The 26,861-nt window shown below is 42.4% G+C and overlaps 1 protein-coding gene across 2 annotated transcripts; it reads left to right on the top strand.

The window, feature by feature from the left end:
* Window positions 1-158: 158 nt before the first annotated feature.
* rnf207a (ring finger protein 207a) lies at window positions 159-26,542 on the top strand. 2 transcript variants are annotated; one of them, XM_062545011.1, is made up of 18 exons: window positions 159-280; window positions 1,063-1,253; window positions 9,881-10,013; window positions 10,679-10,826; window positions 12,364-12,445; window positions 14,069-14,144; window positions 14,460-14,585; window positions 15,204-15,250; window positions 17,285-17,357; window positions 17,455-17,523; window positions 18,045-18,113; window positions 18,421-18,518; window positions 23,453-23,630; window positions 23,880-24,065; window positions 24,460-24,511; window positions 24,649-24,766; window positions 25,473-25,565; window positions 25,717-26,542. In XM_062545011.1, exons 1-18 carry the CDS (start codon window positions 179-181, stop codon window positions 25,865-25,867), a joined length of 1,992 nt encoding a protein of 663 aa, XP_062400995.1. In that variant the 5' UTR covers window positions 159-178; the 3' UTR covers window positions 25,868-26,542. The 2 variants fall into 2 exon arrangements, with proteins under 2 accessions (XP_062400995.1, XP_062400996.1); XM_062545012.1 differs by having other exon boundaries at window positions 171-582.
* The last annotated feature ends 319 nt before the right edge of the window (window positions 26,543-26,861 follow it).

Genomic DNA, 26,861 nt, shown 5'->3' with positions numbered 1-26,861 from the left:
TATTCAAACATCTGCATATTTAGATTTGAGTGCTTTGAGTCAGCCTTATGCTGATCAAGCACTATCAGGTTTCTTCTGTGTTGTCATCTGTTTTGCCATTCCTTAACCCACCCCTCCTGCTCAACTCAAACTTACCTCACGCCCACACATCAGCTCTCACCCACCCCCCTCCAGGGGCATGTCAGCTGCCAGGCGTCAGGAGCCTCCCGTCAGGCCACTCTTGAGGGACTCCGACATTGCTCCCATTCCTGATACGGATGGCAGTTGTGTTGGCGTGGAGGTAAAACAGCACCTCCTGACAGTCAGTCATTACACCAGGAACTACTCGAGGCGCCGGATAGAGAAAAGGGAAGTTGCTGCCAGGGAGCCACTCATCAGATCAGGCAACTCAGCAAGCCCACTGGGCTGAGCTGTTTTTGGCGGTGACCGGTCTCTGAACTGACATGCAGAGCTACAGAACTACATGAGCACTGGCCAGGGATTCAGAGACAGTTTAAGAGAAGAGAATTCAATAGACGTTTTCATTAATCTGGACTAAAATAATATTTCTATAGCCAAAAAAGTCTTCTTTAAGGGTCCATGGTAAGTTAGTCTAATTCTGCTTATGATTTAAATGTACTGGTTTGCTTTCAAATGAACAACACTGTGGCTGCATCTTCATAATGCAGTTGCCTTGTCTACCAGATGCATAGCAAATACTAATATGAATTAAAAGTAGCCTAATGCATTGCAATATGTTTACTAAATGTTGTAACTTGTTATTTCCGCACTGGAGTGCACAAAATGTCACCTGCAGTTTGTTTGTTTTTCATCAAGGAAATTGGTTGCAAGTTGTGGGTGACATTTATGTGCACATGGTATTTCTGACTTTCATGTGGTCATCAAAGTAGGGGTCTTTTCTACTCAGCATGTATTGCATGATTGATTAAGTATTTGCATAATGTAGATGCATCCTATTATTGACTTTCATTTTTATAAGTAAGCAATGAGATTTCCTTACTTGAGAAAATAAGAAATGATCAGTCTGGAATACAAATGCAACCAGTGCCTTTTTGCCCTCAGATGTCTGGAGGCATTTTCCCCTCTTGTGATAGCCTGTGGGAGTCAGACTATGCCAGCTGCCACCCCCTGGTGTGCCACCTGTGCCATGGACAGTACCAGCAGCCATGTCTTCTGGACTGCTACCACATCTTCTGTGCCAGCTGCTTGCGTGGCAGAGCCTGTGACAACCGCCTCAACTGCCCCCTCTGCGGGTAAGGGTCCAGAATGAAGCCTAGAGAGTTTAGGGTTTCTCAGTTATACTGAGTGCATCTTTTCTCTTTATTAATTAAGCCTTTGATTTAGGAAATGGTTCCCATCAAGGGTGATCGAGAACAAGTCAACTATTTGCTCAAGTAGCTCAGCCACTGGCAGATAAAGAGTCAAATGCATCAAACACTTATATAGTGACATTCATTTGTGTCTGCGATCTAACCACTTTCATAGTTTACCCGTATTTAGGTGGCTGGTATTGTTTTCCATTTGACTGATAGTATCATTTGACATTATGTGTGGCTGCTATATATGCCTAGATTCCAGTCACCATTATTTTGTCAGATGTACTTATGTCATTTAATAATAACTTATTAATACTAAATATGGTCATTTAATAATAACCATATTAGCTTTTTGAAAGAACCATATTACAATGTAAATGAATGTAGCCTATTATAATAATGTAAATACAAATCAGATATAAAATATCCGATCTGCAAATGTTGCAAATCATAAATTAATTTGATCACAGTCTTTGCAGAGTTCACCCAGTGTTGTGCCCTTCAAAACACCTTTTTAATGATTTAGTGTGGAGATGTAACTCTTACAGCATTTACAGCGCTCAACAGAATGTCACACAAGAATTTGTTTTGCACTTGAGGCTCTGTGTATTTCTTGTGCAGTGGCTGAATGAGTTGAGGGAACCTAGGGAGTGTACAAGCTGGAGACATGCGACAAAAAATGTTCACCAGTTATAATGGCTACTGGGTTTAATAATTCATATGTTTTTCAAATAGCGATACCTTGACACATTTCACCGCTGCACAATACACCAGTGTTAAACAGGCTTTGATGAGTTTTATGAATATTTGAAATCTTAATGTTGAGATCTCCTGTGTCACAACACATACTACTATCACTTTGGATAAAAGCATCTGCTGAATTCCTTACAATTTAATTAACCTCAGAGGAATATCAGAGGAAATTATTTGTAAAATTTCAATAACTTTGTTCTTCTGAAGAAGGTTCCGTTAGCGGCCACCATCAACAGAAAATACATGAATTCCTCTATTTTATTTAAGTTTAATTTAATTCCAAATGTAGAAATGCTGTCAGATGTTAACTGTATGTTAACTTTTCTTTTAATGCTACAAGTGAAGTATTTATTTGAAAAAAATTGTTTCACTATTATTAAAGCAACACTGAAGAGTTTTTCGTACGTTAAAATAATGTTTCCAAAATCATTTCAGCGGTTCATCAACTCGTAACAGGGTGAACGGCACTTCTGCTTTCACTTCGCGGCCCTCTTTCGGCTATAACCATACTAATGTAAATTTACGAGGTGGGGTAGTGTATCTGTAGTTCGATGAAATAAGTCATCAGAAACTACAAATTTGACTTGCTTCGATGTCGCAATACATAATACTTTCATAAAATCATGCAACATATTCTACCTTGTCTGTTATTTGCTGGATAAACAAATAGCATGTGTGCGACAGAGGAAAAGTGCTTTAGTGTTGCTTTAAGTATGAAATAATTGGAAATAATGATTTTAGAAATATTGTTTTACGAACATTTCAATTTGTGTTTTTGGTGTCAGATGATGATGACAACAATGATAATAGGCCATGATAACATTAAAGCCTCAGTCATCTTGTATTAGACTATAATTTAAATGGTGTAGTAAGATGCAATACTTATTTACAGCTTCCATAAAGTCCTCAAGCAACACAGTGTCATTCTTTTACCTAAAAATAATGGCTCCAAACTCATTTGGATGGTACGCAGACTTTTAATAGGCTGTCATTCTGATGCACGTTTGGAATGCCTGGTATTGAACCCTGTAGCTTTATTGGTCCTGACTCAGGACTCTTTTCATCAGTTCTCAGTTACATTGGGAAGTTCCTTAGTACTAAATGGGTACCCATGTTGAAATGGAAAAAAGGAAATTCCTATTCTGTTGCTTAAATTCAAGAATGTGGATACTGAAGGAATAGCGTTCAGTCATGTTTATGGCATAGTGATAAATACTGGTTATACAGTATACTTGGTTTTGTCCAATTAAGGATAACATTTGAGCACCATATCTTCACAGCATCTCTATTTTAATTAACAACTCTGACTTGCCAGAGCATGAGAGAAAGAGGGAGGGAGGATGATAAACAGATAGAGGAGGAAAAGAGTGAATGTGTGTGTTGTGTGAGAGAGAGAGAGAAAGAGAGAGAGAGTGAGTGAGAGGGCGGGGATGCCTCTGGTCAGGTGTCTGTCTGTAGCTCAGACAGCTGCAGGGTCAGTCAGGCTCCTGGTCTTCTTTTAGCCCCCGGAGCGGGACGCCTGGCGTACCCCACGCTCCGACAGAGCCATGCCGCTGTCACACGACAACGGCCTCCCACACAGGCATGTTGGCAAGGGTTGGCCTGGCCGCATTGATCTCGGCCCTGGAGGCAATTAAATACGACCCGCCGCTGCCCTTATTTCATCTCCTGCTGAGAAGTGACTCATGGTGATCTGTGTTACCTAAGAGCCCCTCTGATGAGGGGGAGGGGGAGGGGGGACAAATAAAGAGGAAGAGATAGAGCCTGGGATGGGGCACAGAGAGGAAGGAGAGAGGGAGATAACATTGAAAGTGAGAAGGAAAGAGAATAGCTTGGTGAAGAAGAGAGAGAGTGGTGGAGGACAGAATTAGAGAGAGAGAGAAAGGGGGGGGTGACAGACAAGGTTATGGGCATAAGGTGGGGATCATGGGAATAACTAAGCGGCAGTGCAGCGGTAAAGTGGAACACAACACTAAGACCATAATAACGTCCATGTCATTCCTAAATTACACAAACACACAATTACTACGTTCTATTCATTCGCGTTATACTTGGGAATTTAAACCAAGTTTAAGGACCTATTCAGACTGCGAGCATGGCGACTGCGTGTCAGCTGCGTTACCTGTCTGTTTTAATTTTGGTGCCCATAATAACAAGAGCATGCACACACTGCACATGTCTCAGGCCGGCTTGAGCCGCATGCATGCTAGAAATAGGACCTTTGTCTAGAGATGCACCGATTGATCGCCTGGTGACTGGAATTGGCCGATTTTCACTGCCTTGACCAGTCAGTCTGAGACATGCTGATTTTATGCCGGTCAAATGCACTCACACGCCGCATTTGAAACAGCGTCACCCAGCTGAGTTTGCAAAGTCTGAAGAAGCTAGAAAAGGCCAACAGTCAGGGCTGGATGTAGGCTACAAAGAAAGCACTAATGTGCAGAAAGCGAGCGCTTTTACTTGTAAATCGTAATCGGCTAAAATCGGTATTGGCAGGTCAAACTATGAAAAATCGGAAATCAGAATCGGCCCAGAAAATTGCAACGATGCATCTCTATTAACCTTCTATTTCTAACCTCCTAGATGGCTATTTTTCACATGACAAGCAAGCGTATTGGAAGCTTTCCGTTCAAAGTAGACAGTGAATAGATGTTTTAGGCAGACTGGCCACAGCACCGCTGCATCAGAGATGTTTCTGGTATGAATACAAATATGCAAAAGGCAACGCAGCAGCCACAGAACACAGACGGAATAAATATGCCACGTTTAGTTTAGTAACGCTAGCGTTATGCTGCCTCTCCAGCTGTTGTCAAATAACAATAAGGAACCTGCTACTTGCAGTTGATCAATGTAACCTCTGCCTAATGCGTGCCATGGAGCAGACCAGAATTTACATGGTGTGGTTTCCTGACAGAGCTTTTAAACACTAGGATGTTGTCAAACATCCAAGGAGCTGACCTCTTTCAACAACATGAAAACCCCAAATCACAGAGCAACAAGTGACCTGAAAACTTGTAGGGGCTCTTTTTATAGTTCAGTGAGTGGGTAATCTCTGGCTTGTCATAAACAATAGCTGGGATAATACCCAGTTGATGTGGAAGGATAACCAAACATAACTTTAATGCTCTTTCCATCCAAGCCTACTTTTAACTAGCGTCTCTCCTCGCTGCCACATAAACAGAAACACACATGGTGCTGTGCATATGGTTTAGTTGTAAAAATGTTCGCACATCACTCTGTGTTTTCGTGTGTATGTGTTTGCGTGTGTCTGTGTGCATACATACATGCATGCATGTGTGTGTGTGTGTGTGTATGCTAGTGCATGTGTTTAGGCAATAATAGAAAGGTGTTTGTGTTGGTGATGGGAGATTAGAGATGTTATTTTGTTAAGAGGTCATCAATCTTTCGCATCCTGATGTAACATTATCCTTGCCGAGCCACAGAGCTCTGGGCATCTACAACTGCAGTGGCAGAGCCGTGCTAGCCGCCCGGCTATATTTATCTCATTGTTGTCCTGTGCAAGCGGGAGCCTTGGGAATGGATCAGGCTTCTCTCTGGTAGGCCACACTGCACAGCTGTTATGGGTTATGCATCCAGTAAAGGATGGGAATGAGCCTGGCCGTAGTCACTCGATCTCCACCCGAGAATAAGGTTGGGTGCACAGGCTCAGTAAGAGCATGAGGAGGTGGACAGGTGAAAGTGAGACAAAGGCAATCTGAGGCAACATCATGTCCACGTACAGTACACTGTGCCCCCTGCCATAGTCTTTGCAAGTCCCTGGCATCCAGTAAATTACAAGATTGACTTTAAAGCACTGCTGCTTGTTTATAAGTCACTAAATGGAACAGGACCAAGACATGTTTCAGCAATCTACACGCTCCAGACCTCTCAAATCACAGGAATTAGTGTTGCCAAAACACATTGTCAGAGTTAAACATGGTGAGGCAGCTCTTCGCTGCCGTACAGTTCAGCTCTGGAGCCAACTTCCAGATGCTCCTATTGCTACCAGTTTCAAATCGAGACTTTTGAACCCAAAACTATATTCTTTGTTGCCTTTTCCCAACTGATAAAAAACCTTTAATCAGAAGCATTGTGTTTAATCATTTTTAATTATAGGCTACTGCTTTAATATACTGGTTTAATAAAGATCCTGTAGAGCCTTTTAAAGCTATTTGTATTTTTTCTTTTGTCTTTACCGTGAATCTTGTAGGGAAAATAACCAAAAACATCTTCCTTGACAAATGGTCTGTTTTTTGTTATTATTATTATTATTATTATTATTGCACTGCCAATTTACTGTTCAACAGACGCAATCGTGAAATCTAAACATCTTGCTTCTCAAGACACATTCTTTTTGATGTAAACAAAATCATCTCAAGCACGCTCAGCAGGCATGGATGATTTGGCACTGTTGCTCGTCTATCCTTCTTCGTAAAGCGCGCCCAACCAGTTTGATCAGCCAAACACAGGGGCATAGACCCTTTTCAAAGGCCGAATTTTCCAAACTCAAATTGAGTTGGGTAAAGTCAGGCTGGATTCCAGGCTATTGTCTTGCTCCTACTGCAAACTGCAAACTTTATTCAATATTGTAACAGTACAACTGCTCACTAAGTGTTACTGCTAAAGCATAATTCCACCATAGGTCTGACTAAGTCCATCATTACTGCAGTAGAGAGAATAGTAAACAGTTGTCTCCTGTGACTACAGCATGGGTTTCCATGTAATGAAATGTCAGTTTAATAATAGGTGCTAGGTCTATCCATCAAGCTGAGAATGCAAGACAGCATTGAGTGTAATCTGCAATGCAGGGATAGTAAATAACACAATGATTGCTACTAAATGATTAGCTAATACTGCTTTTATTTAATGGCAATGTTCATTGAGGTCACAGTGTCATAATTGACTGAAGAAGGTATAAGCCTATCATCTGCTTCAAGTCCTCTCATAAATCATGCAGTGCTATGCCTGCTGTGTTTAACTCAATAGGCAAGTAATGATATGAGAATAGCAGAAATACCAACTTTGCATGCTTTGGCTGGGCCAACCATTAAATGAGGAACATTTTGATCTAGGGTGTCAAAGGCAACAGGGTGCATTATGTAAGCTCTGCCATTGCATGTTATGAAAGCTTTTTAGTCATGTTTACGACAAACCTTAAGTCAAGTTTACAGTACATCAGTGCCTTACACGTGCCAGTGACAAGCTGTTTCAAGGGAGCATGAGATATTATTATCCAGTTTGGCTCGGTTGCTATCATTGGACAGCATATTCAGAGGATCAGAACTGAGAGAGACCTGTTTAGTGTCAGAGCAACTTGTCAGTGTGTTTGAAATCTGTATGCATGATGCAGCTCTGATAGGGAATTCTCCTGTTGTTCCAAAAATGACTAACTACCTGCTGTTCTTCCTCAGTGTTCCTTTTTCCACCTTAGTCTAAATTGTGTCTTAATTGGCCATGTCAGAGAAGCGTCCTCTCCATTTCCTTGTTAATCTTTCTGAGATATGTCAAGGGCCATCAAGGTGCTGAGCAAACTGACAGAGCCCAGAATTAACCTCCACCTCAGAGACCATAAATTGAGCCCAGAGCAAGGGATGTGTGTGGCTCTAAACCTCTAGCAGCTAGGACAAAGGGACGTACTGTATGTGCCTTCGTAATACTAAGTTCAAACTTCTGATGTCACGCACTCCAACATGGCACCATTCATTAAATTAAAATTATATGCTCTCTTAAAATAATTTGATCTCTCTACATCTGTCAGACATACTCCTGTTCAGCTGTCAATGAAGCAGTCCCTTCCTTCCCTCCTTCCTTACCTTATTAAACAGTAATATTGAACAAACATCTATTGCCCAGAGTTGCTTAGGTTGTCATCAGTGGCTTAACCTTATCACACAGTGAGAAAAGTGCTTATTTGGAGAGAGTGCATGTTCAAATTATAGTCAAAACACCTGAGTTTCCCTGTAAAAAAAACATAACATTCCTTCAAGACAACAAAATACTCTCCATGAAATGTAATTTCAACCATTGTTCATTCAACATTTTCAACCATTTGTTCACTTTAATCTACAATTTCTTATAGTAGTTTAAATTAGTATTTTACCTGGTTGCACCACCTGACAATGTGTTTGTGCCACCTGACTTTTGCTACCAATTTCAATTTATGCAGGGATCTTCTTGGACACCTATGTAACCTTTTGACTTTGCTAGCAAGTTCGTCCATTCAATTTTCCAATACAATAAAGAGTTTTATGTTAAAATAAGTTTTAACATTGGTTTTGCATTGGTTGTACCACCTGACATATCAACTGCAGAGATTTACAAACTTTTCATTCATCAATAAAGGTCACTTGGGGTCCTTTATTTATTTGAAAGGTGGTGATACCCCTGAAAATTATACCCCTATGTGTTTTCTTCACTTAGTATTAATTTGCTGTGAACATAGGTTCACATTATACAGGGTTTATAGAATAAAATGATCCTTGTTTTCAATCATTTAAAATTGTTTTAAACCAAAGTAATGGACATAGAAATCTGCATGTCACATCATTGACCCACGTATGTATGTTCTGTGTGCCTTTGTAACTGTATGAGAGGGAGAGAGAGGGGGATGACATGGTCTAAAAGCTGCCAGTAACATGACAGCCAGTCTCACTTGCTGTTTGTTGGCTGTTACTTTGAGCTCTCTCCTCCTTATACTGTATTTGGATGTCATACTTGCCCCATCAACATTCAACCCCTTATCTCTTGCGATCCCTACTGACTTTCTAATTTTGCGTTTGTTATCTAACTTTGAAGTGGCCTTATGATTAGTGAATGCAGACTTGTTACAGCAAGGCAACATGAAAAAGAATATCTGTAGATTAGATGAGATTACATTAGATTGGATTCAACTTTATTGTCATTGCGTAGAGTACAAGTACAAAGACAACAAAATGCAGTTTGCGTCTAACCAGAAGTGCAAAAATGCAGAAAAGTTGAGGGGCAAAATATGTTTGTCGCTGGTGGAGTTAAGAGTTATTTTTTTAAAATAAATCTGTGCTTCCATCTCTTACGTTACCATGCTCCAGAGACACCCACAGATGTCCCCAGTGTCCCAGACAGACAGCCCCCAGGGCTTAACCCTAGAAATGGGCCACTTGTCCCCTGCTATTTTGATCCATACCAGTCACACTCTCAAGAAGGACGTAATCTAGGAATTTGCCATGCTGCTCTTAGTGGAACAAGATGGCCCTGGTCACTATAGTTACTAGATAAGCAGGGTACAGTTGAGAGGTGCAAAAGGGACATGTGAGACATACTGTGAGTGTATTTGTTTCGTCTTCTGAACACCTGAAAAGATATTTTTTTCCTCTAATACTCAGATGTACTTGGACCTTCTAGAATTTCCTTCTCTTTACTTTATGTGCAGTAATGCATTACATATTGAGCGTCAAGCTAACTTTAAGCATTGTTGGGAATGACATGGTGACAAAAAAGGCACTATTATGATTGGTCATGGTATGCTGTTCTCTCCTCCATGGTTGTTCAATAAATGAAGCTATCGCCATCTGCTGGACAAAGATGACATTAAATAATCAACCAGTTTAACTATGGAGCAGTAACTAGTTTGCTTGCATAAATGTTACGTCAATACAATCTTCTTCAATTTTAGTTTGCATGGGTGTTTAGGGCTTATAAATTGTAGAAATTGTTACACAATGTTTGTGTGTATGTGTGTGTGTGTGTGTGTGTGTGTGTGTGTGTGTGTGTGTGTGTGTGTGTGTGTGTGTGTGTGTGTGTGTGCGTGTGTGTGTGTGTGTGTGTGATCTCAGATACCCCACATTGTTGAAGGGGATAAACACCTTACCTCCTGAGGACCGGCTGCTCAAGTATCTGGTGGACAACTCTTCAGACAGCCAGGAGACTGTACTGTGTGCTAACTGTGATATGGAGAGCAAGATGCAGGTAGTCATATCTCTCTCTCTCTCTCTCTCTTTCTGATACATACTGTACATACATACACATAGAATAAATATGTAAACATACAGTATAGCTACATACTGATGCTCCACTTCTTTATTCAATACACACCGTCAAACCACAATAAAAAGACAGCAATTTAGAGCGCAAAAATAATTATAGTAGTTGATTCTCAATTGGTATACCCATGTTGATCTTTGAAATTGAAAAAATAATTGTGATATTTAGAAATTCCCTCTATCAAGGCAAGCAGCAAGAGAAAGTAAACCACAAGCCTGATGTGCTTATTTTTTCCTTCTCCAGTTCACCTCTGGGAAATCACAAAGCATTAGCTTCCTTCATTGTGTTTGGTTTGTTTGTTTATTTACTCTGTGTGTGTGTGTGTGTGTGTGTGTGTGTGTGTGTGTGTGTGTGTGTGTGTGTGTGTGTGTGTGTGTGTGTGTGTGTGTGTGTGTGTGTGTGTGTGTGTGTGTGTGTGTGTGTGTGTGTGTGTGTGTGTGTGTGTGTGTGTCTGTGCGTGCGTGCGTGCGTGCGTGCGCGTGCGCGTGTGCATTTGTGTGTATCTGTGTGCCAATTTATTTGGTTCTCTTACTCCCTCTTTTTCTCTCCCCTCTGTGTGTGTGTGTGTGTGTGTGTGTGTGTGTGTCCAGGATGCTGCTGGGGCGATGTATTACTGTAACACTTGCAGCCAGCCTCTGTGTGCAGAGTGCAGGGAGATCACCCACAAGGCTAAGATGTTCTCTCAGCACGAGATCGTCTCGCTGGCCAAACGCACCAAGGATGGCCACAGGAAGTGCAGTGAGTCCTCACTCATTATCCTCCCCGTCATAAGTCACCAGGCGGGGGGCAAACAAGCTCCTCAGCCTTAGTGGTCTTATTTTTGTATGCAAGTACATAGTACATGCTTGGAGAAGTTGAATGAATTTAACATATTTGAGGAGACGAACGGCGTTAAAAACGTTACGGTTATATGTTCAATCATTAAGGCCATTATTATTTACTTTCAGTACAACTAATTCAAGTATTTATAGCCTAATTTTACTCAGTTTTCCAGCATTCAACATTTAGTTGCATTTCCCCACCAGCATCTGTCAAAGTTCAACCTTAAGACATAACCAAAATCCAGTATTACATATGTCCAATATTGCCAAATGCACTCATTGACAACTGTATTTCATCATTTCAATGTATTTAGCAAAGTACCATGGGAACTCATTTGAATTGCTCAGAAAAACTTGCACTCTAAATTAGGTTCACTTAAATCTTTGCTTTAAGTTAACTGTGAGTAATACAGTACTAGTGTGTACAGTACATGCTCATGGTGGTGATCAAGCACACTGTGCATGTCAAAGCACAGCAAAAAACACAGCACACATTTCCAAAATGTTTCGTTTGATGACTTTAATGATCTTACCAATGATCATAGAAATCTAGATAACACCAAAAAACTGTTAATTTGCACGTTAAACTATTTGAAGTTAGACAAAAAAATAGCTATGAATTGCAACTCTATCTCAGGTTGACACCCAAGACCTGCAGAGAAGTAACTAGACTACTGATGTGAAACAAGCATCTTCATATCACATGCACTCTATTGTCTCGATTAAAAACTCATTCTCACACTACCCTCAAACTCATTTATTTTTGGGGAAAACAAGATTAGTTCCCTCCTTTTAATATCCGGCAGACAGATTGCAATTAAATGGAGTTGGAGACTAAAGCTGTGTAGCTCAGCAAATGGCTACTAGTTTGCAGGCTCTAGGATGCTCTGGCCACTCTCCTATATGCACACACACACGGGCGGGCCCACTACTTTGAAGGTGAAGGTAATTGGCCCAACGCCACGTCCTGTCGCCACCCATTACGTCTCTATTGTCACTGCAGATGAACAGGCAGCGGCGCAGAGGACGGGAGCATCCTGGTGTACCTGGCTGTGCCAGCGTAGTGTAAAATCCCCTTATCCTGATCCTTCTCCAATTAGCACACTTATTGTATGGAACTTTAGCTCTTAGCCTTGCAAATGAAGGGTTACCAGATGGTCAGGATTGTGTTTCATGAAAACGTCTGGAGGAGGTATGCACACCCAAGTAGAGGTGCTGATCTGGAGGTTGTCAAATTAACTACAGCGTAGCCGCGCACTTTGATCTCTTTATGCATTAGTTATTAATGACTGACTGGCATTTCGGCACATTGCCTTTATCAAGGTTCCAAACATATTTGTATATTGGAAAGAAAAAAAAAAACAGAACAAAATGTGCTGTTGTTATTTGTGTGTCCACTCCACTCTGTTGTGCATGTGGCGTGACTGATGGCCGGCTAATGACTGTCCCCTCAGGTCTCCATGACGAGCACTACATCATGTTCTCCACGGAGAAGAAGTCCATGCTGTGCATCAACTGCTTCAGAGACATGCAAGTGTAAGTGTCCACTGCATTCACCTCACCACCACCGGATCACAGCAGAATCAAAGAAAAGGAAAAGGGAACATCACGTTTACTTTTATTCTTTTAGCTGATGCTTTTTAGCCAAAGTCACTAAGTGAGAGCTATAATGTTTAAAGGGGATCTACAAAAGAGAATAGTCAGGATTGCCGTGTAATGTACTGTATGTAGGGGAGGAAGTGCCGAGGCTGAGTGGGTAACATAAGCCTTTAATCAGAGCAGCCAATGAGGGCCAGGGAAGGTCAGCTGGTCATCAGTCTTGACACACAGGTTTCTCACAACCTTAATTGCTAAGAGCAAGAGATAAGGAGTCAGTGTTAATGTTGATAATGTGATGTATAATGTGTTTGGCTGCGAAGACCAGCAATAAAGTCTTACAAACATTCAGTTTAAGGCAGTCTTTGTTCATCCATGTGGACACATCAGTGGACCATGTACAGCAATGTGGGATTTGAATGCTTGACTTGATGTGACTTTAACCCTCTGGATCAGGAAGTTACGTTTTTTCTCAGTCACTTTGGTGCATTTTTGAAATCATCATTAACGTTTGCACAACATTTAATGCATTTCTTAAAACAGGCAGTGCAAACTGCAAATGTGTGTATCTTATTGTAAATGCTTAGTACTGTATGCAAAGCAAGTATTTTTGTCAATGAAACTGTCAGTCTGACAAGTCCTTAGCCCATGGTTTATGAACAAGATAGTCAAACTGCTTTGTCATGTTGTCAATATCACACGATATATTTCATAAATATTAATGAAAAGATACACAAGGCAGCACTGTTGTCTGTGTAGCTGAACACTACAATGTTACACATTTTTGTGTGGGATTCATTGTAGGAGACCAGATATGATTCAGCGTTTTTACTGTACTGTACTGTTTGCCCAGCAGTTGACAGATGTTGTTTAAAGAAGAAAAGGTTTTTGCAGCACGCGCAAAGGAAAAATTTGAAATTTACGGAAGACATATAAAACTGCCCTTGGGCAGAGATGTGCACCACTGTAAGACATATGGATCATCCATGGATGGATGTACTAAAGCATTTGCTGTTTGTTCAAGACTGGGAGAAATTGTTGTGTTCTATTTCTGATCTGAGAATTGCAGCAAAGCAACTGAGAAAAACTGTAACTCATCATTTCCCCTCTTCCATGTACCAGTTTCCTATCCTTCTCTCATTCCTGTTATGTTTCACCTTTTTTTAATCTATCTATCCATATGCACTTACACTGAAAAAGACATAAGCACACATACACGTACACATAGTGTACACTACCCTCTACTGCTGCAAATGTACAATAGTGTTGTAGCTTAAAATAGCAACAACCACCGTCACTGTCACTAAAGTTGAAGACTTGCCAAGCCTATTGTTGCAATGTTCCCATTTCTGTGTGAAACTACAATCTCAGTTCTCTTGAATTATTCAAATACCACAAAGCAGATATTAGGCTACTGTACATAACGATGCTTTTGTCATATTTTCCACTACATGCTGAATTTTACATGAGTGGACTCTGAATTGATCACCAGCATTTGTGTGGATATGTTTATGATCTGTATGACCAGAAAAGCATGCTCATGTTTCACTGTGTTTGTCCTAGGGAGAGCCGGACTCACTGCATTGACATTGAGACAGCCTACGCCCAAGGTTGTGAGATACTCGACCAGGCTGTGATGGTGAGAAAATGGATAATGCTCTTGTCCCTGAGAATTTGATCTCGAAGGCTAAAATAGCTTTTTATGAAATCAGATAGACACGTTTTCTATATTTTATCAGCCTCTGTCTCTTATGCGTTGAATACCATTTCTGAATAAACTGCATAGATGTGTTCACCTCATTCAGAGAGGAATTCATCTAAATCATTTAATATCACACCTGCATTTTTAACTCCACAAGTCGGGTGTGTATTTTAATGATTCGTTTACTTATGCATGTCTGCAACATTTATGTGTAGGAAAGATGCCTCAGCTTGTGTGCTTTCCCTCCTAAAGGCAGTGAAGGAACTGCAGAGCTCAGCGCGGGAGTCCATCGTCCTGCTCAAGGCTATGATTGGGGAGGTGCGGACCAACGTGGAGGAGGAGGAGAGCGCCATCTGCTTCCTCTTCAGAAGCATGCAGGTCAGTGGACAGCAGGGGGCGCCATAGCCCTGTGGGTCTGTATTGTGATAACTACTGTACGTATCACGTTAGGAATACAACCAGTGTAATGTAAGATGTTGACACTTTGGCTATGATATTTACACTCATGAGAAGCTGGGATTCCCTCAGATGCATGGGATGTGATACTAATGTACAGCTTGTTACGAGTGTACAGCTTTGACAGTAGTGTATATCTTATTATGAATGTGGCCCCTGGCTTTAGTATTACCACAAAACTACCTGTAGACACAGCAGGCAAATTAATTTAGCAAAATTGGGCATACAGTTTTCTTTTGTAACAGAATGTAAGTACAGTTATTACAAACATATTGACATTTCTGCTTGAAGTAACCTGCATTTGACCTCCTTTTTTCTTATTACCTTTTGCCAAATTAACAGAGAGGATTTTAAGAAAGACAGAAAAATATGCACATCAGTTTGGATTGGAATTAAAATAGACTAAATTTGAAAAAAGACACAACCAGATTTGTATACATACTCGAGGGACAGGTACTGTAGTAAAGCACAGGTACCTTCAGTTGACCTGATACTGTCAGTGGGAACCGTAGATGAGACGTACTCTTCCTCTCCTCACAGGAAAAGCTAGCAGAGAGGAAGGAGATCCTCCTGAGAGCTGCCCAAAGGTACACACACACACACACAAACACACACACACACACACACACACACACACACACACACACACACACGCATACACACACGCACACACACACACACACACACACACACACACAGGCACACACACATACTGTACACACACATACTGTACACACGCATACACACACGCACACACACACACACACACACACACACACACACACACACACAGGCACACACACATACTGTACACACACATACTGTACACACACACACACACACATACTGTACACACACACACACACACACACACACACAGGCACACACACAGGTACACACACATACTGTACACACACACACACACACACACACACACACGCACATACTGTACACACACACACACACACACACATACTGTACACACACACACACACACACACACACACACACACACACACACACACACACACACACACACACACACACACATACTGCACACACACACACACACACACTCACACCACCTTGATTTATATTCCCAAACAGATACTGTACCTCCACTTTCTTCTCTGTCTCTGTCTGGTGTTTTCAGTAATTAATGAGCCTCCGTGAGGCTGCCAGCCTTGTTTCTATTACCGTACAGCCGCCTGCTTGGAGCTCAAATGAGTCATGAGAGTTTGGCTCCCAAGAAAATGATTAAGCTTTCGCTGGGTGTGAGATTCAGGAGCACTGTATCAGAGAGTGAACCCGTTGTCCTGTGACCTGCATCAGAACCACAAGGTGAAGCGTATTGATTTTAGGGGTTTTGTCTCTCTCTCTCTCTCTCTCTATCTCTCTCTCGAGCAATGCACCAAGGCAATAGTATGGTCATGTATGCATCCACACAGACACACACACCCACACACACACACACACACACGGATATGAATGCAAAGACACACCACATACACACACACATACGCACACCCACACACACACACACACACACACACACACGCATGCATGCACACACAGACACACACACACACACACACACACACACACATAGAAGAGAGACTATTAGAAAGAGAGTGTGATAAGCCAACAGGTCAACAGAGAGAGGGTGAGAGAGGGAGAGAGAAAGAGAGCGAGAGAGAAAGTCAGAGGATGCATTGGCCATTGAGTAGAAAGCTGGGCTGTGGTGGACTTGTGCGGTAGATCAGGTTGCGTTTTACAGAGATGGAGTAATGAGATTTCTGTGCCTCTGTCCTCTTGTGTCTCTCTCGGATCACTGCCTGGAAGCCCAACACAGTACTGCTTCCAGGAATGGACCAAAAGGCTATTTATGTCTGACTCGAACACCATCCTTTCTGTCCCCCAGCCCCCCACACACACACACACCCACACACACACACACTTTCTACACTTTCTTTGTCTGAGAGTGTGTGTGAAAGAGGTACACACACACACTCTAAATTGAACTTTTGATTCAAACTGTGGAAAACAGTGTGATCTGATTGTTTTGCAACTGAGGTGTCATACAGTATGTCTTCTCTGTGAGTGTGTGTGGGTATGTGTGTGTGCGTATACAGTACACATTCACGCGCATGTGTGTTTTTTTTTTTACTGGCAAAGATGTGAGACATTGTTATTTGTGTGCTGTAGGTGTCACATGCACACAGCCCAGCCAGTAGAAAGAAACAAATGAAGAAGCCAAACACACAACAACTCAATTCAGCACACAACACAGAGGGGGAAGAACGCCCGCAATCAAAACCCCCAACCCCAGGTGTTATCACTGACTTTAACTGACTTTAAACATTAAAAAAGCATTAACCAAAGTTCACATTGGCTTAAGCAAGAGAGGACATAAAATAAAAACAGAAAACAAACCAAAACTGTGTGTGTGTGTGTGTGTGTGTGTGTGTGTGTGTGTGTGTGTGTGTGTGTGTGTGTGTGTGTGTGTGTGTGTGTGTGTGTGTGTGTGTGTGTGTGTGTGTGTGTGTGTGTGTGTGTGTGTGTGTGTGTGTGTGTGTAGTTGTGTATTCTGACAGCGAGGTCTTTTTTTGTTTTGTATTCAGCCAGCATGAGGAAAAGGAGAAGGCAATGAAAGAACAGCTCTCACACCTGGCTGCTTTCCTTCCCACTCTCCAGGTACAGAAAAAAAAACACACACACACACACACACACACACACACACAATCATCTCATTTATCTATCTCACCCCCTTCTCTCTGTTTCGCCCGTTCAGGTTCACCTGGTCGCATGCTCAGCTTTCCTCAGCTCTGCCAACAAGTTTGAGTTCTTGGATATGGGCTATGTAAGTGCTTTATAAATAGTGTGTGAAGTCAACCATCTTATTTAAACAGCATTAACCATCTGAAGAAGTTATCAAACTGTTCAGTGGTGGATTACAGTCTCACTTTTATGATGTTTTTATGACATACAATTTCTACTGATAACAGTGTTGTCATATTGTATTAATCCGTGATGTTATGAGAATTCATTAGTATGTGAAACCATTTTGATAAGACATTACAACGCCATTACGACAACAACCAACCATGTAAACATTATCCTGTTAGGTCATTGGATATAAGCTGGCACGATTACGGGCAACAGGGCATTACCTTTAGTTTACGACAGCGTTAATGCACTTGTTAATTTGGAGAGTGTTGCTAATATAAAACGCCATTGCAAGTCATGGCAGCTGATGGTGTGTGTGTGTGTGTGTGTGTGTGTGTGTGTGTGTGTGTGTGTGTGTGTGTGTGTGTGTGTGTGTGTGTGTGTGTGTGTGTGTGTGTGTGTGTGTGTGTGTGTGTGTGTGTGTGTGTGTTGCAGCAGTTGATGGAGCGCCTGCGTAAGATCGTGAAGCTGCCGCACCGGCTGACCCCCACTCAGAGCAGTAAGGTGAGGGAGCCCGCTACAGAGATCAGACCTGCTCTCAGTCTGACATGCTCTCTCTCTCTCCCTCTCCCTCTCATGCTCTCTTTCTTTCTCTCTCTCTTTGTATTTTACTCTCCAACATAGAGTGACATGGAGCGTAAGATAACCAGTAACACATACGTATGAACACTTACCCCTATCCTCCAAGTGTGGACACACACCATCGCTTTCGCTCTCACCATTTTGCAGTGTTAATTAAAGGTAGGTTGGTGGGTTTTTTCTTCCTGGCCGTCTCTCTAAATATATGTGCCATTCTCCCTGTGTCCTGCAGATTAACACAGACTACCATGCTGAGTTTGCCCGCTCCCTGGAGCAACTGCTGCCCCTGGGTCAGAGGAGACCGCCATCCATCACCAGCATCAGCGGCTGGTCAGTCCTTACTCTCCTCTTTGATGCTCTCTGTCTGTCTGTCTGCCTGTCTGTCTCTGTCTCTGTCTCTGTGTCTGTCTGTCTGTCTGTCTGTCTGTCTGTCTGTCTGTCTGTCTGTCTGTCTGTCTGTCTGTCTGTCTGTCTGTCTGTCTCAGTCTCTGTATTCTCACCCACACCTGGTCATTCTGTCTCTTTCACTCAGACCCTCTCTTCAACCTTCTCTTTCCCTTTCTTTTATCCAGCTTCTTTTCACTATTTTCTCTTTTCTATTTCTTGTATGGCATTTAATAGGGCTTTGGCACCATTTGACCTCTTGTGTGATGAGTTTGTTCCTGACTGAAGACTGAAATGTGCTCATGAATAGCTCCAACACTCCAGAACTCCAACACTTGTTTCTTTTTATTAGTGATCTATTAATTAGTGATATATTGATTAGTAATTAATTATCTGCATCAAAATAGAAAGCAATCTTCCAGCACGCCTCCAGTGTAGCAGGTGTTCCAGCAGCCTTGCAGAGGGTGCCATGTCTGCCGTGCGCCTTTGAATCTCCTTTTCCAGGAGCTCTTGAGTGACGGAAATCCCTAAAAAAAGCTTACGTGCACAACTAGCAGGTGCTGACAAGTGCCGACAGACATGAGCAAAACGTTCAGTCATCTCACCGGTGGTTACGGCCCACCCGGGGAGGTTGGGATAGGAGTGTGTGTGTGTGGGGGGGTTGGGGGGGGTACTCCGCTGCTTTATGTAACCCAGCAGACCAGGTGGCAACAGTCCGCTTATAGCAGGCATTAGAGCTGTCCACGGGGGTGCCAGGGACTGAGGCGATAACCACGGGCTGGCCAGATGCGTGCTGAGCCTCAGTTCCAGGAAGGGTCAGGTTCCAGGAGGCTCGGTGTTACACTGAGGTTTATATTCCTCTACTTTTACAATTGAGGTTGAAGGTGTATTTTTAAAAGACGCATTGTACTGTGTTGCTGTGGGCACTGTAGCACATTTTATTAAACAGACTTTTGAACTTATTGTAGTTTGTTCTAAATCATTCGCTGGCGTCTTCAAAGGATCGTAATTGTTGATGCCGTGTGAAGAGTATGTGATGGTGTTCTGTCAAGGAAAGCTACAGTTTATTGGCATTGTTAGAAATGGAATTAATATCCCTTAGAAACGGGTAGAGTCTGCACACCAGATATTGCTCCTGAAAGCAGTTAATGTTTTACTAGCACTAGTTCCATTCCGTGGCCCGAGGCCCTTCTCAGTCATGATGTCATGGCTGGACACAGCTAGATGTTGACTTTTTCAGTTATGGATTCTCTCCGTTACTTTGGTGCATTTCTCAAATCAGAAAGTAAAATCTCAGAACTATCAGTTAAGCCAAACATCGACAGACAACACTGTGTAACTTTCTGTTGAAATTGATATATGCCAGACATACAAAAGCGCATGCTTATGGAGTAAACTGACAGCCCATTTTGCATTTTGACTATCTTCTTCATAACAGCGACACTAAGCTTTTCATTCTGATGCCACGGACAATATTTGCCTTTGATACATAAACTATTCTGAGCCAGTAATGTGCTTTTGCAGGTAATCCATTGTGTGGTGCAGTTTGAACAAATTGTTTCGAGAAATGCATTTGCTGTTGTGCAAAGGTTGATGAGGATGATTATAGAAATGTGCCAGAGCGACACGGCTGTTCTCATTTCCTGAACACACTGCATGACTTATCCATGACGAAGATTCTTTATCCTTTGGCAAAGTTGTATGTATGTCTGGGTATATTTTGTGTGCACCCTCGTGTGATTACGTTGTGTGTGAATCAAAACACACACTGTCTGTGTTTGTATCCATATGTGTCAAACATCGCAGCCCTTATCTGCGAATGCTGTGGCCTACATCCTGGTCCCTCACCCTGACATAGGCTCACAGGAATTCTTCACAGCCCCACACATAAGCCCTAGCCTCCGCTTAGCAATGCTATAAGGCTGTCATTGCCCTGGAATCTAGCGCCAGTGTTGGCTTGGACAGGGACTGTTATAGGAATCTTTAGTGGGGGGTCAGAGTTGATTAGGCTGGGTGCACGCACCAGACGGATGAGCTTCTCATTTGTGTGTGTGCGAGGATGACAGTGACGCAGGTCTCCCTGCCAACTTTCCACATAAATCACTGGCCTTGTTCACAGGTTGGCCCAGCTGACACACAATCAAACAAGCGCTGAGACATATGCAAATATACCAGTGCGCGCACACACACACACACACACACACACACACACACACACACGCGTACACACACACAATCTCTTGCTCTCTCTCTCACACAAACTGACATACATACTCTCCCTCAAATACATGCTTTTTCACGTGCATCAGTATACTCCCATGCACATGTTCTCTTTCACTTCAACTTCAAATAGTGAACTGATACCTGATCATTCATCATTCATCTGACAGACAGGCCCAGACCTCTGTTCTCTCTCTCTTTCTCTCTCTCTCTCTCTCTCCTCACTTCCTTTCAGTTGTATCTGTTCTCTCTTTCTCCCCCTCTCTTTCCATCGCTCATTCACTTTGGCAGCTCAACACTATTTTTATCAGAATTTCATGGAACTCTCCAGGATTCATCTTGTAGGCCGTGCAGTTGAGTGGTTGAGAGGGACGGCAGGGGCTTGAGTTGGGGGGGGGGGGGGGGGGGCGGGGGGGGGGGGTCGAACAGGGCTGGAGTGGTGTGGCATGGGGTGGGGTGGGAGTTCCGAGTTCCGGGGGCACGAGAACAGAACGAGAACAGGCGGCGGGGGCACTTTGTTCCATGCTGCTGATGTCACAATCCCAGGCAATATCTTAATGGTATTAGTCCTCAGCGGCACTAGCCTGGGAACAGAGAAGAGAACACAGAGGTGTGCCGGGGAAACTAGCTGCTCAGGGATCGGATTCTTTGGCTGCACTACCTGCTCTTGTGTGGACCAGGAAAATAACTATCTTTTTGTTTTAGCAAAGGCTCAGTGCTACAGGTAAAGTTATCCCTCTTAACCCTTACAGATGTGTCTTATGTGGTGTCTCTTTAATGAATTTACAAGGACAGTGCAGTGGCTATTTGTCTGCTTATTGTGGCCAACAGGTCTAAAGGACCAGGTAGAGTACATTATACAATATAACATGAATGAATTGAAGGTGTATTTGAGGAGTTTGGTTCCAAAACGCTATAACTCCATTTAAACATTAATAAATCATGTTAATTATAATAAATAATTGTGAATAATTGTGTATTTCAGGTAATATCAATATGCAGTTTTGCTGTTTTGACTGATTGAAGATAAATCAAATAGCAACAACTCAATTACAGTTGCACTGAAATTACCTAGAAAACAAAATGTAAAAAATGATATACGTATGAAAACTCATTCGAAATGGGGGATATAGCATTTTGGAACCAAATCCATGATTTGTTGTTTCAATCAATTCCTTGGTGCATTCAGTATTATTAAACGTGACCGAGGGTAGGGTATCAATACATATTGATCTGCAGATATCTTGATTCAATAGCAAATAGCCACTCTGGGGTACACATTGCTAACTTCTAATCATGTTTGCAAGGAAAGACACGGAACATGTTCATTCAATTTCAAAATACACTGAACCCGTATGAAATCTCCAACACAGTGAGCTGAACATAATACTTTGCAGTTTAACCTCACATATTTTCAGGTGCATTTCAGGAAGCTCACAAGACATTACATTACACAAATCAATAACTTTGCCATGCATACATTTTCGCTTGAAAGGAAGTAATAGTTTGTCCTTTTAGTTGTAGATTGATGGATGGTTTTGTGTAGCATCACAGACTGGTACAGATTAGTGTGTCGCATTGATTTGGGGCTGATCATCAAGACGCATTAACATTATTGCTTTCTGATTCTGACAACTCTATGCCATATATCATATTTTGCAGCCAGGCAACAGTACCAGCCACTTTGCATGCAATAAAATGATATAAGCACTGCCTCACTGACTCTAACTGCTCATGTTGAATGTGACTTTCACAGTGCCATTTCAGATGGGCCTAAGCAGATCATTAATTGCTCAATAAAGAGATTCCACTTGTCGAGGCACAAGTTATTTTTCCGTTCTGCATTCCTAGACAGCTGCCTGGCATTGCCGGTTGTAAACATGGCCAGCGGAACGGAGGTTCCACGAATACTCGGCGGTGATTGATGGAGTGCTGCCATGCCGAGGCCGGTTGCTTGCTCTTTAGCTGCAGTAAAACACTGACAGAGAGGAGATGTGAACGGAGGGGGGGAGGAGATAAGTGTGTGTTGAGGACGCCTTATTCTCATCAGTGAAGGTGTTCATCAGGGTAGAGAAGAGGGCAGTTCCTTATTTCACTTCGCTGTTCCTCTCACAGAGCAATAGAGTGCCTAGAGAGATAGAGTGCGGCTATGTATATGGAGGATCATGACACGATGTGTTCATTAAGATGGGTTTGCATACAGTATTTAGACATGGCAATTGATGATTGTCATCATTTCTATGTTTTTGAAAATCTTTCTAACCTGGTCTAAATGGATGCATTTGATGAAGACGTTTTAGAATAGTGTGAGTCCCTTCAGATAAAATCATAATGTAATATCTTTACCATACCCAAACATAACCAAATGTTCTTGTTCGACAAAGCTGATTTGATATGACACCACTATATGAACAGAAAAGCTCCAAAATCACACCATTCAGTGAGTATAGGCACCCTTTAGTCATGTTGATTTGTTGATTTGCTTTTTTTTTTATCATCCTGTTTTGTAGTGTATGTTGTGTGTGGTGTCTTAAGCTATTTGTCTGTGTGTCTGTGTGTCTGTCTGTCTGTCTATCTATCTATCTATCTATCTATCTACCTTCAGTCTCCACTGCTGGGGCACTTACTGTACTCACCTGGATTTGTTGTCTCTCCCTCAGGCTCCAGTCCCCCATGTCCATGTCCTGTGGCTCCCCGTCCCTCAGTGACATGCCCCTGGGCTCCTCCGGGGGGCGCCGGCCCACCTCGCACCGCTACATTAGCACCAAGGTGCTGCTGGCGGAGGGGGGAGACACGCCGTTCACCGAGCACTGCCGCAACTATGAGAACAGCTACAGGGTAAGCCTGCTATTGCTGTTGTTGATGTTGTTGTTGTTGTTGTTGTTTTGTGTGCCTGCTAAGAAATCTATTTATTGGAGTTGGTAGCATTCCTTCACTATTTTAACTGTGTGCACATGTTGCTGTGAGGCATAGTTTGCATGAAGTTCCATAACACTGATATTTGATTCAGCAATTTAAATTTAAAGCCATTCAGTCATTCAGACTGTTTGTTTGTGTGTGTGTGTGTGTGTGTGTGTGTGCGTGCAGACATTCCAGACAGAAATCCAGAAGCTGAAGGACCAGGTCCAGGCCATGCACAGGGACTTGACCAAGCACCACTCCCTCATCAATACTGACAACATTGAGGAGGTCCTGGAGAAGTCTCTGCACGTGGACAACCAGATCACCTCCCAGTACTCCGCTGTGCAGACAATGAGAGCCCTGTTTGAAGAGGTACAGTATATGGCCCGTGTCTGTCGCAAATGCTATCATATAGAACTGAACGTAGAGATGAACGTAGTAAATGAAATGTTTAAACTTTGGAGCAACCATTCCGAAGAAAGTATGTTTGAGGGTGAAATCTGGATGAATGACACCACTGATAATGTTTTAAAGCATAAACTACATTCCTGAAGTCGGTCTACAGACCTTTTGAATTCTATAGTATCAACATTCTTGAAGCCCCCAGAATTTCCTCTTCGTGCAGCACCTCAGTACTTGAAATGGGGAATTGTCTTTAAGCAACGTTTCAAGTGAAACCAGGGAAATGTCATCTTGTTATGAGGTCTCACAAGTCCATCAGGACTAGAGTGACATGGGTGACCGATGGTGTGTTTCTCTTGTGTAGATATGGGAAGAGACCTTTCAGCGAGTGACGAACGAACAAGAGATTTATGAAGGTATAAACCACACTGAGCCATGATTACATCTCAAAAAGGTGACTGCTGATTGCAGTCACACCTCCACACCAGCATGCTGCTGATCTAGTGTTGGTATTCATGTTCGTAAGTGATGATTGTGTGTATTTTTATTGCAGCCCAACTCCACGATCTGATGCAGCTGAAACAGGAGAACTGCTACCTGACCACCATTGCGCGTCAGATCGGGCCATATATTTTGTCCATAGCGAAAGTCAAGGAACGACTGGAGCCCAGGTACAATATGACGTTTAATCCCAATATTCCTCACTTTCTCAGGACAGGGTTGAAAAAATGGCAAAAAAGCCTCTGACAAACAAAAACAACAACGAAGTTATAAATAAATGTGGGTAACACACTGTATTTTACGGGTCCTTGTTCCAGTTCAGTTATACAAAGATAATTTATTTTCTAACGTGGAACAATCATAAACTGACGTTTCCGCAGCTTCAGCAGAGGCATGTCTTTTCTGTTTAGGGGCTGCTGGCCTTTGTTAGACACTGGTAGCTGACCTTAGCTTGGGTGCTGTTGTCCTCCAAAGTAGGATTAGCACAGACTGAAATAACTATGGCCAGTGTTCACAGCCCTGGCATCGTATGCAAAATGCTCCTTCTTGTGTGTACTATGGAGTTTTACATGTGCCTCCTAGATGTCTGCTAAGAGAGGGAGAAGATGGAGAGAAGCAGAAAGAGGGAGGGGTGGAGTGAAAAGAAAGAAAGAAAGAGAAAGATGGAAGGAACGAAAAAACAAAAGAAAGAGAGAGGAGAGAGGGGACCCAGTGAGCCTGTGAAGTGGGATGATGTATGACCACAGGGATGGACTGGGTGGAGATAAAGAGAGAGTGTGAAAGTGCAAAAGAGAGAGAGAGAGAGAGAGAGAGAGAGAGAGAGAGAGAGAGAGAGAGAGAGACCCTCAATACTGACCGTTGCATTTTTCTTCATAGATTCCAGGCACCTAAAGATCTTGAGGACGACCGAACAGAGACCATGCTGAAGATCTACGAGGACAGCACCACAAGCTCAGAGTCAAAACACAGGTGTGTTTTTCCATCCTACTTGTGCTTAACTGACCTTGCTTGTCAGCATCTGAGACACTTTGTACTTAACAATAATTCTGCATGATAACTATTGTGGCTACATGCCAAATTATAGTTTGGTACCTTACCCTTCCATTTTTCATTCCAACAGTAACAATGAAATCCAGTTGAGTGATTACAAATGGGACCCGAATATGGAAAAGCACCCTCTAATACTACCGCCTGAGAAGCTTAAAACCAATGATTGCAACTGGCAAGGCAAGCAGAGGAGCCAGGACATAACCAATCAGATACAACTTTAGTGCCATGTAGGGGGACGCAAGGAACTCTCCTGTTTGTACCAACTTCTCTTCTGAAATCCAGTAACCAGGCGACTCCATCTCCACGGTCTGTTCACTTGACATCCATATAGTCAGGACTGGTGCCCTTGTCATCATGGCATTGGCCACCATAATGGAGACCTCTACCCCATGAAGACAGCTGAGCCCACTGAGACGGACTCAAAATGGCACTGAAAAAAAAACGATCATTAGTCGAGGCTGTAAAAAAAAAAAACGATTGGCATTGATTGAGTTTGTGATCTATTTCATGAATAAGTAATGTATGGTTATGATGAAGTGGTTGCCTTTTTTTCTTGGTAGAGATCCGATGTCAGTCGAGAGGACGGAGCTGAATGATGAGGTCTCACCTCATGTGGACCTGTAGAGAGAAACTTGAACTTTGAAACATTGAACTTTTCTTTGTGTGTCTGACTCTCACTCACCGACTCTTGGTTGGTGTCATGAAAACACTTTCTATCATCCAATATTTGTTGTTGAAAATAATATATTGAAAGAATGTTTAATGTAAGAAATATTCACTGAAAATTGTTGAAATATACTGTAGTGATTGTAGTGAAATATTGTGACAAATATATTTCATATGATTGAATTCTTTCATTCTTAAGAAGGATAAAACAAATAAAATAAATGTTGTTGCGTTTCGTGTCAACTCTAGTGTCTACGCTCAAGAGGCACAGTTGAGATCGCTACTCCCGTGTGTCTGTGTGTGTATGTGTGTGTGTATGCATGTGCGTACACACATGCTCACAGCATAAAAAGAGGAAGCACTTGTCAGTGTAGGTGTGCGGGCCCCTTTTTGACGGGTTTAGGATGTATGAGGGTTGACACAAATGAGAGACTCTCTCTATTCGAATAAAATTTCTTAATGGGGTTTGGGCTTAACAAGTGGAGACTAACTGGGAGGAGTCCCTATTCCATGGTCCCCTTATTACCTCCGCCAAGGAGGTTATGTTTT

This window comes from Sardina pilchardus, chromosome 9 (genome assembly GCF_963854185.1).
Source record: "Sardina pilchardus chromosome 9, fSarPil1.1, whole genome shotgun sequence".
Classification (NCBI taxonomy): Eukaryota; Metazoa; Chordata; class Actinopteri; order Clupeiformes; family Clupeidae; genus Sardina; species Sardina pilchardus.
Note: the sequence above shows the minus strand (reverse complement) of the source record. Positions and strands in the feature narration are given on the sequence as shown.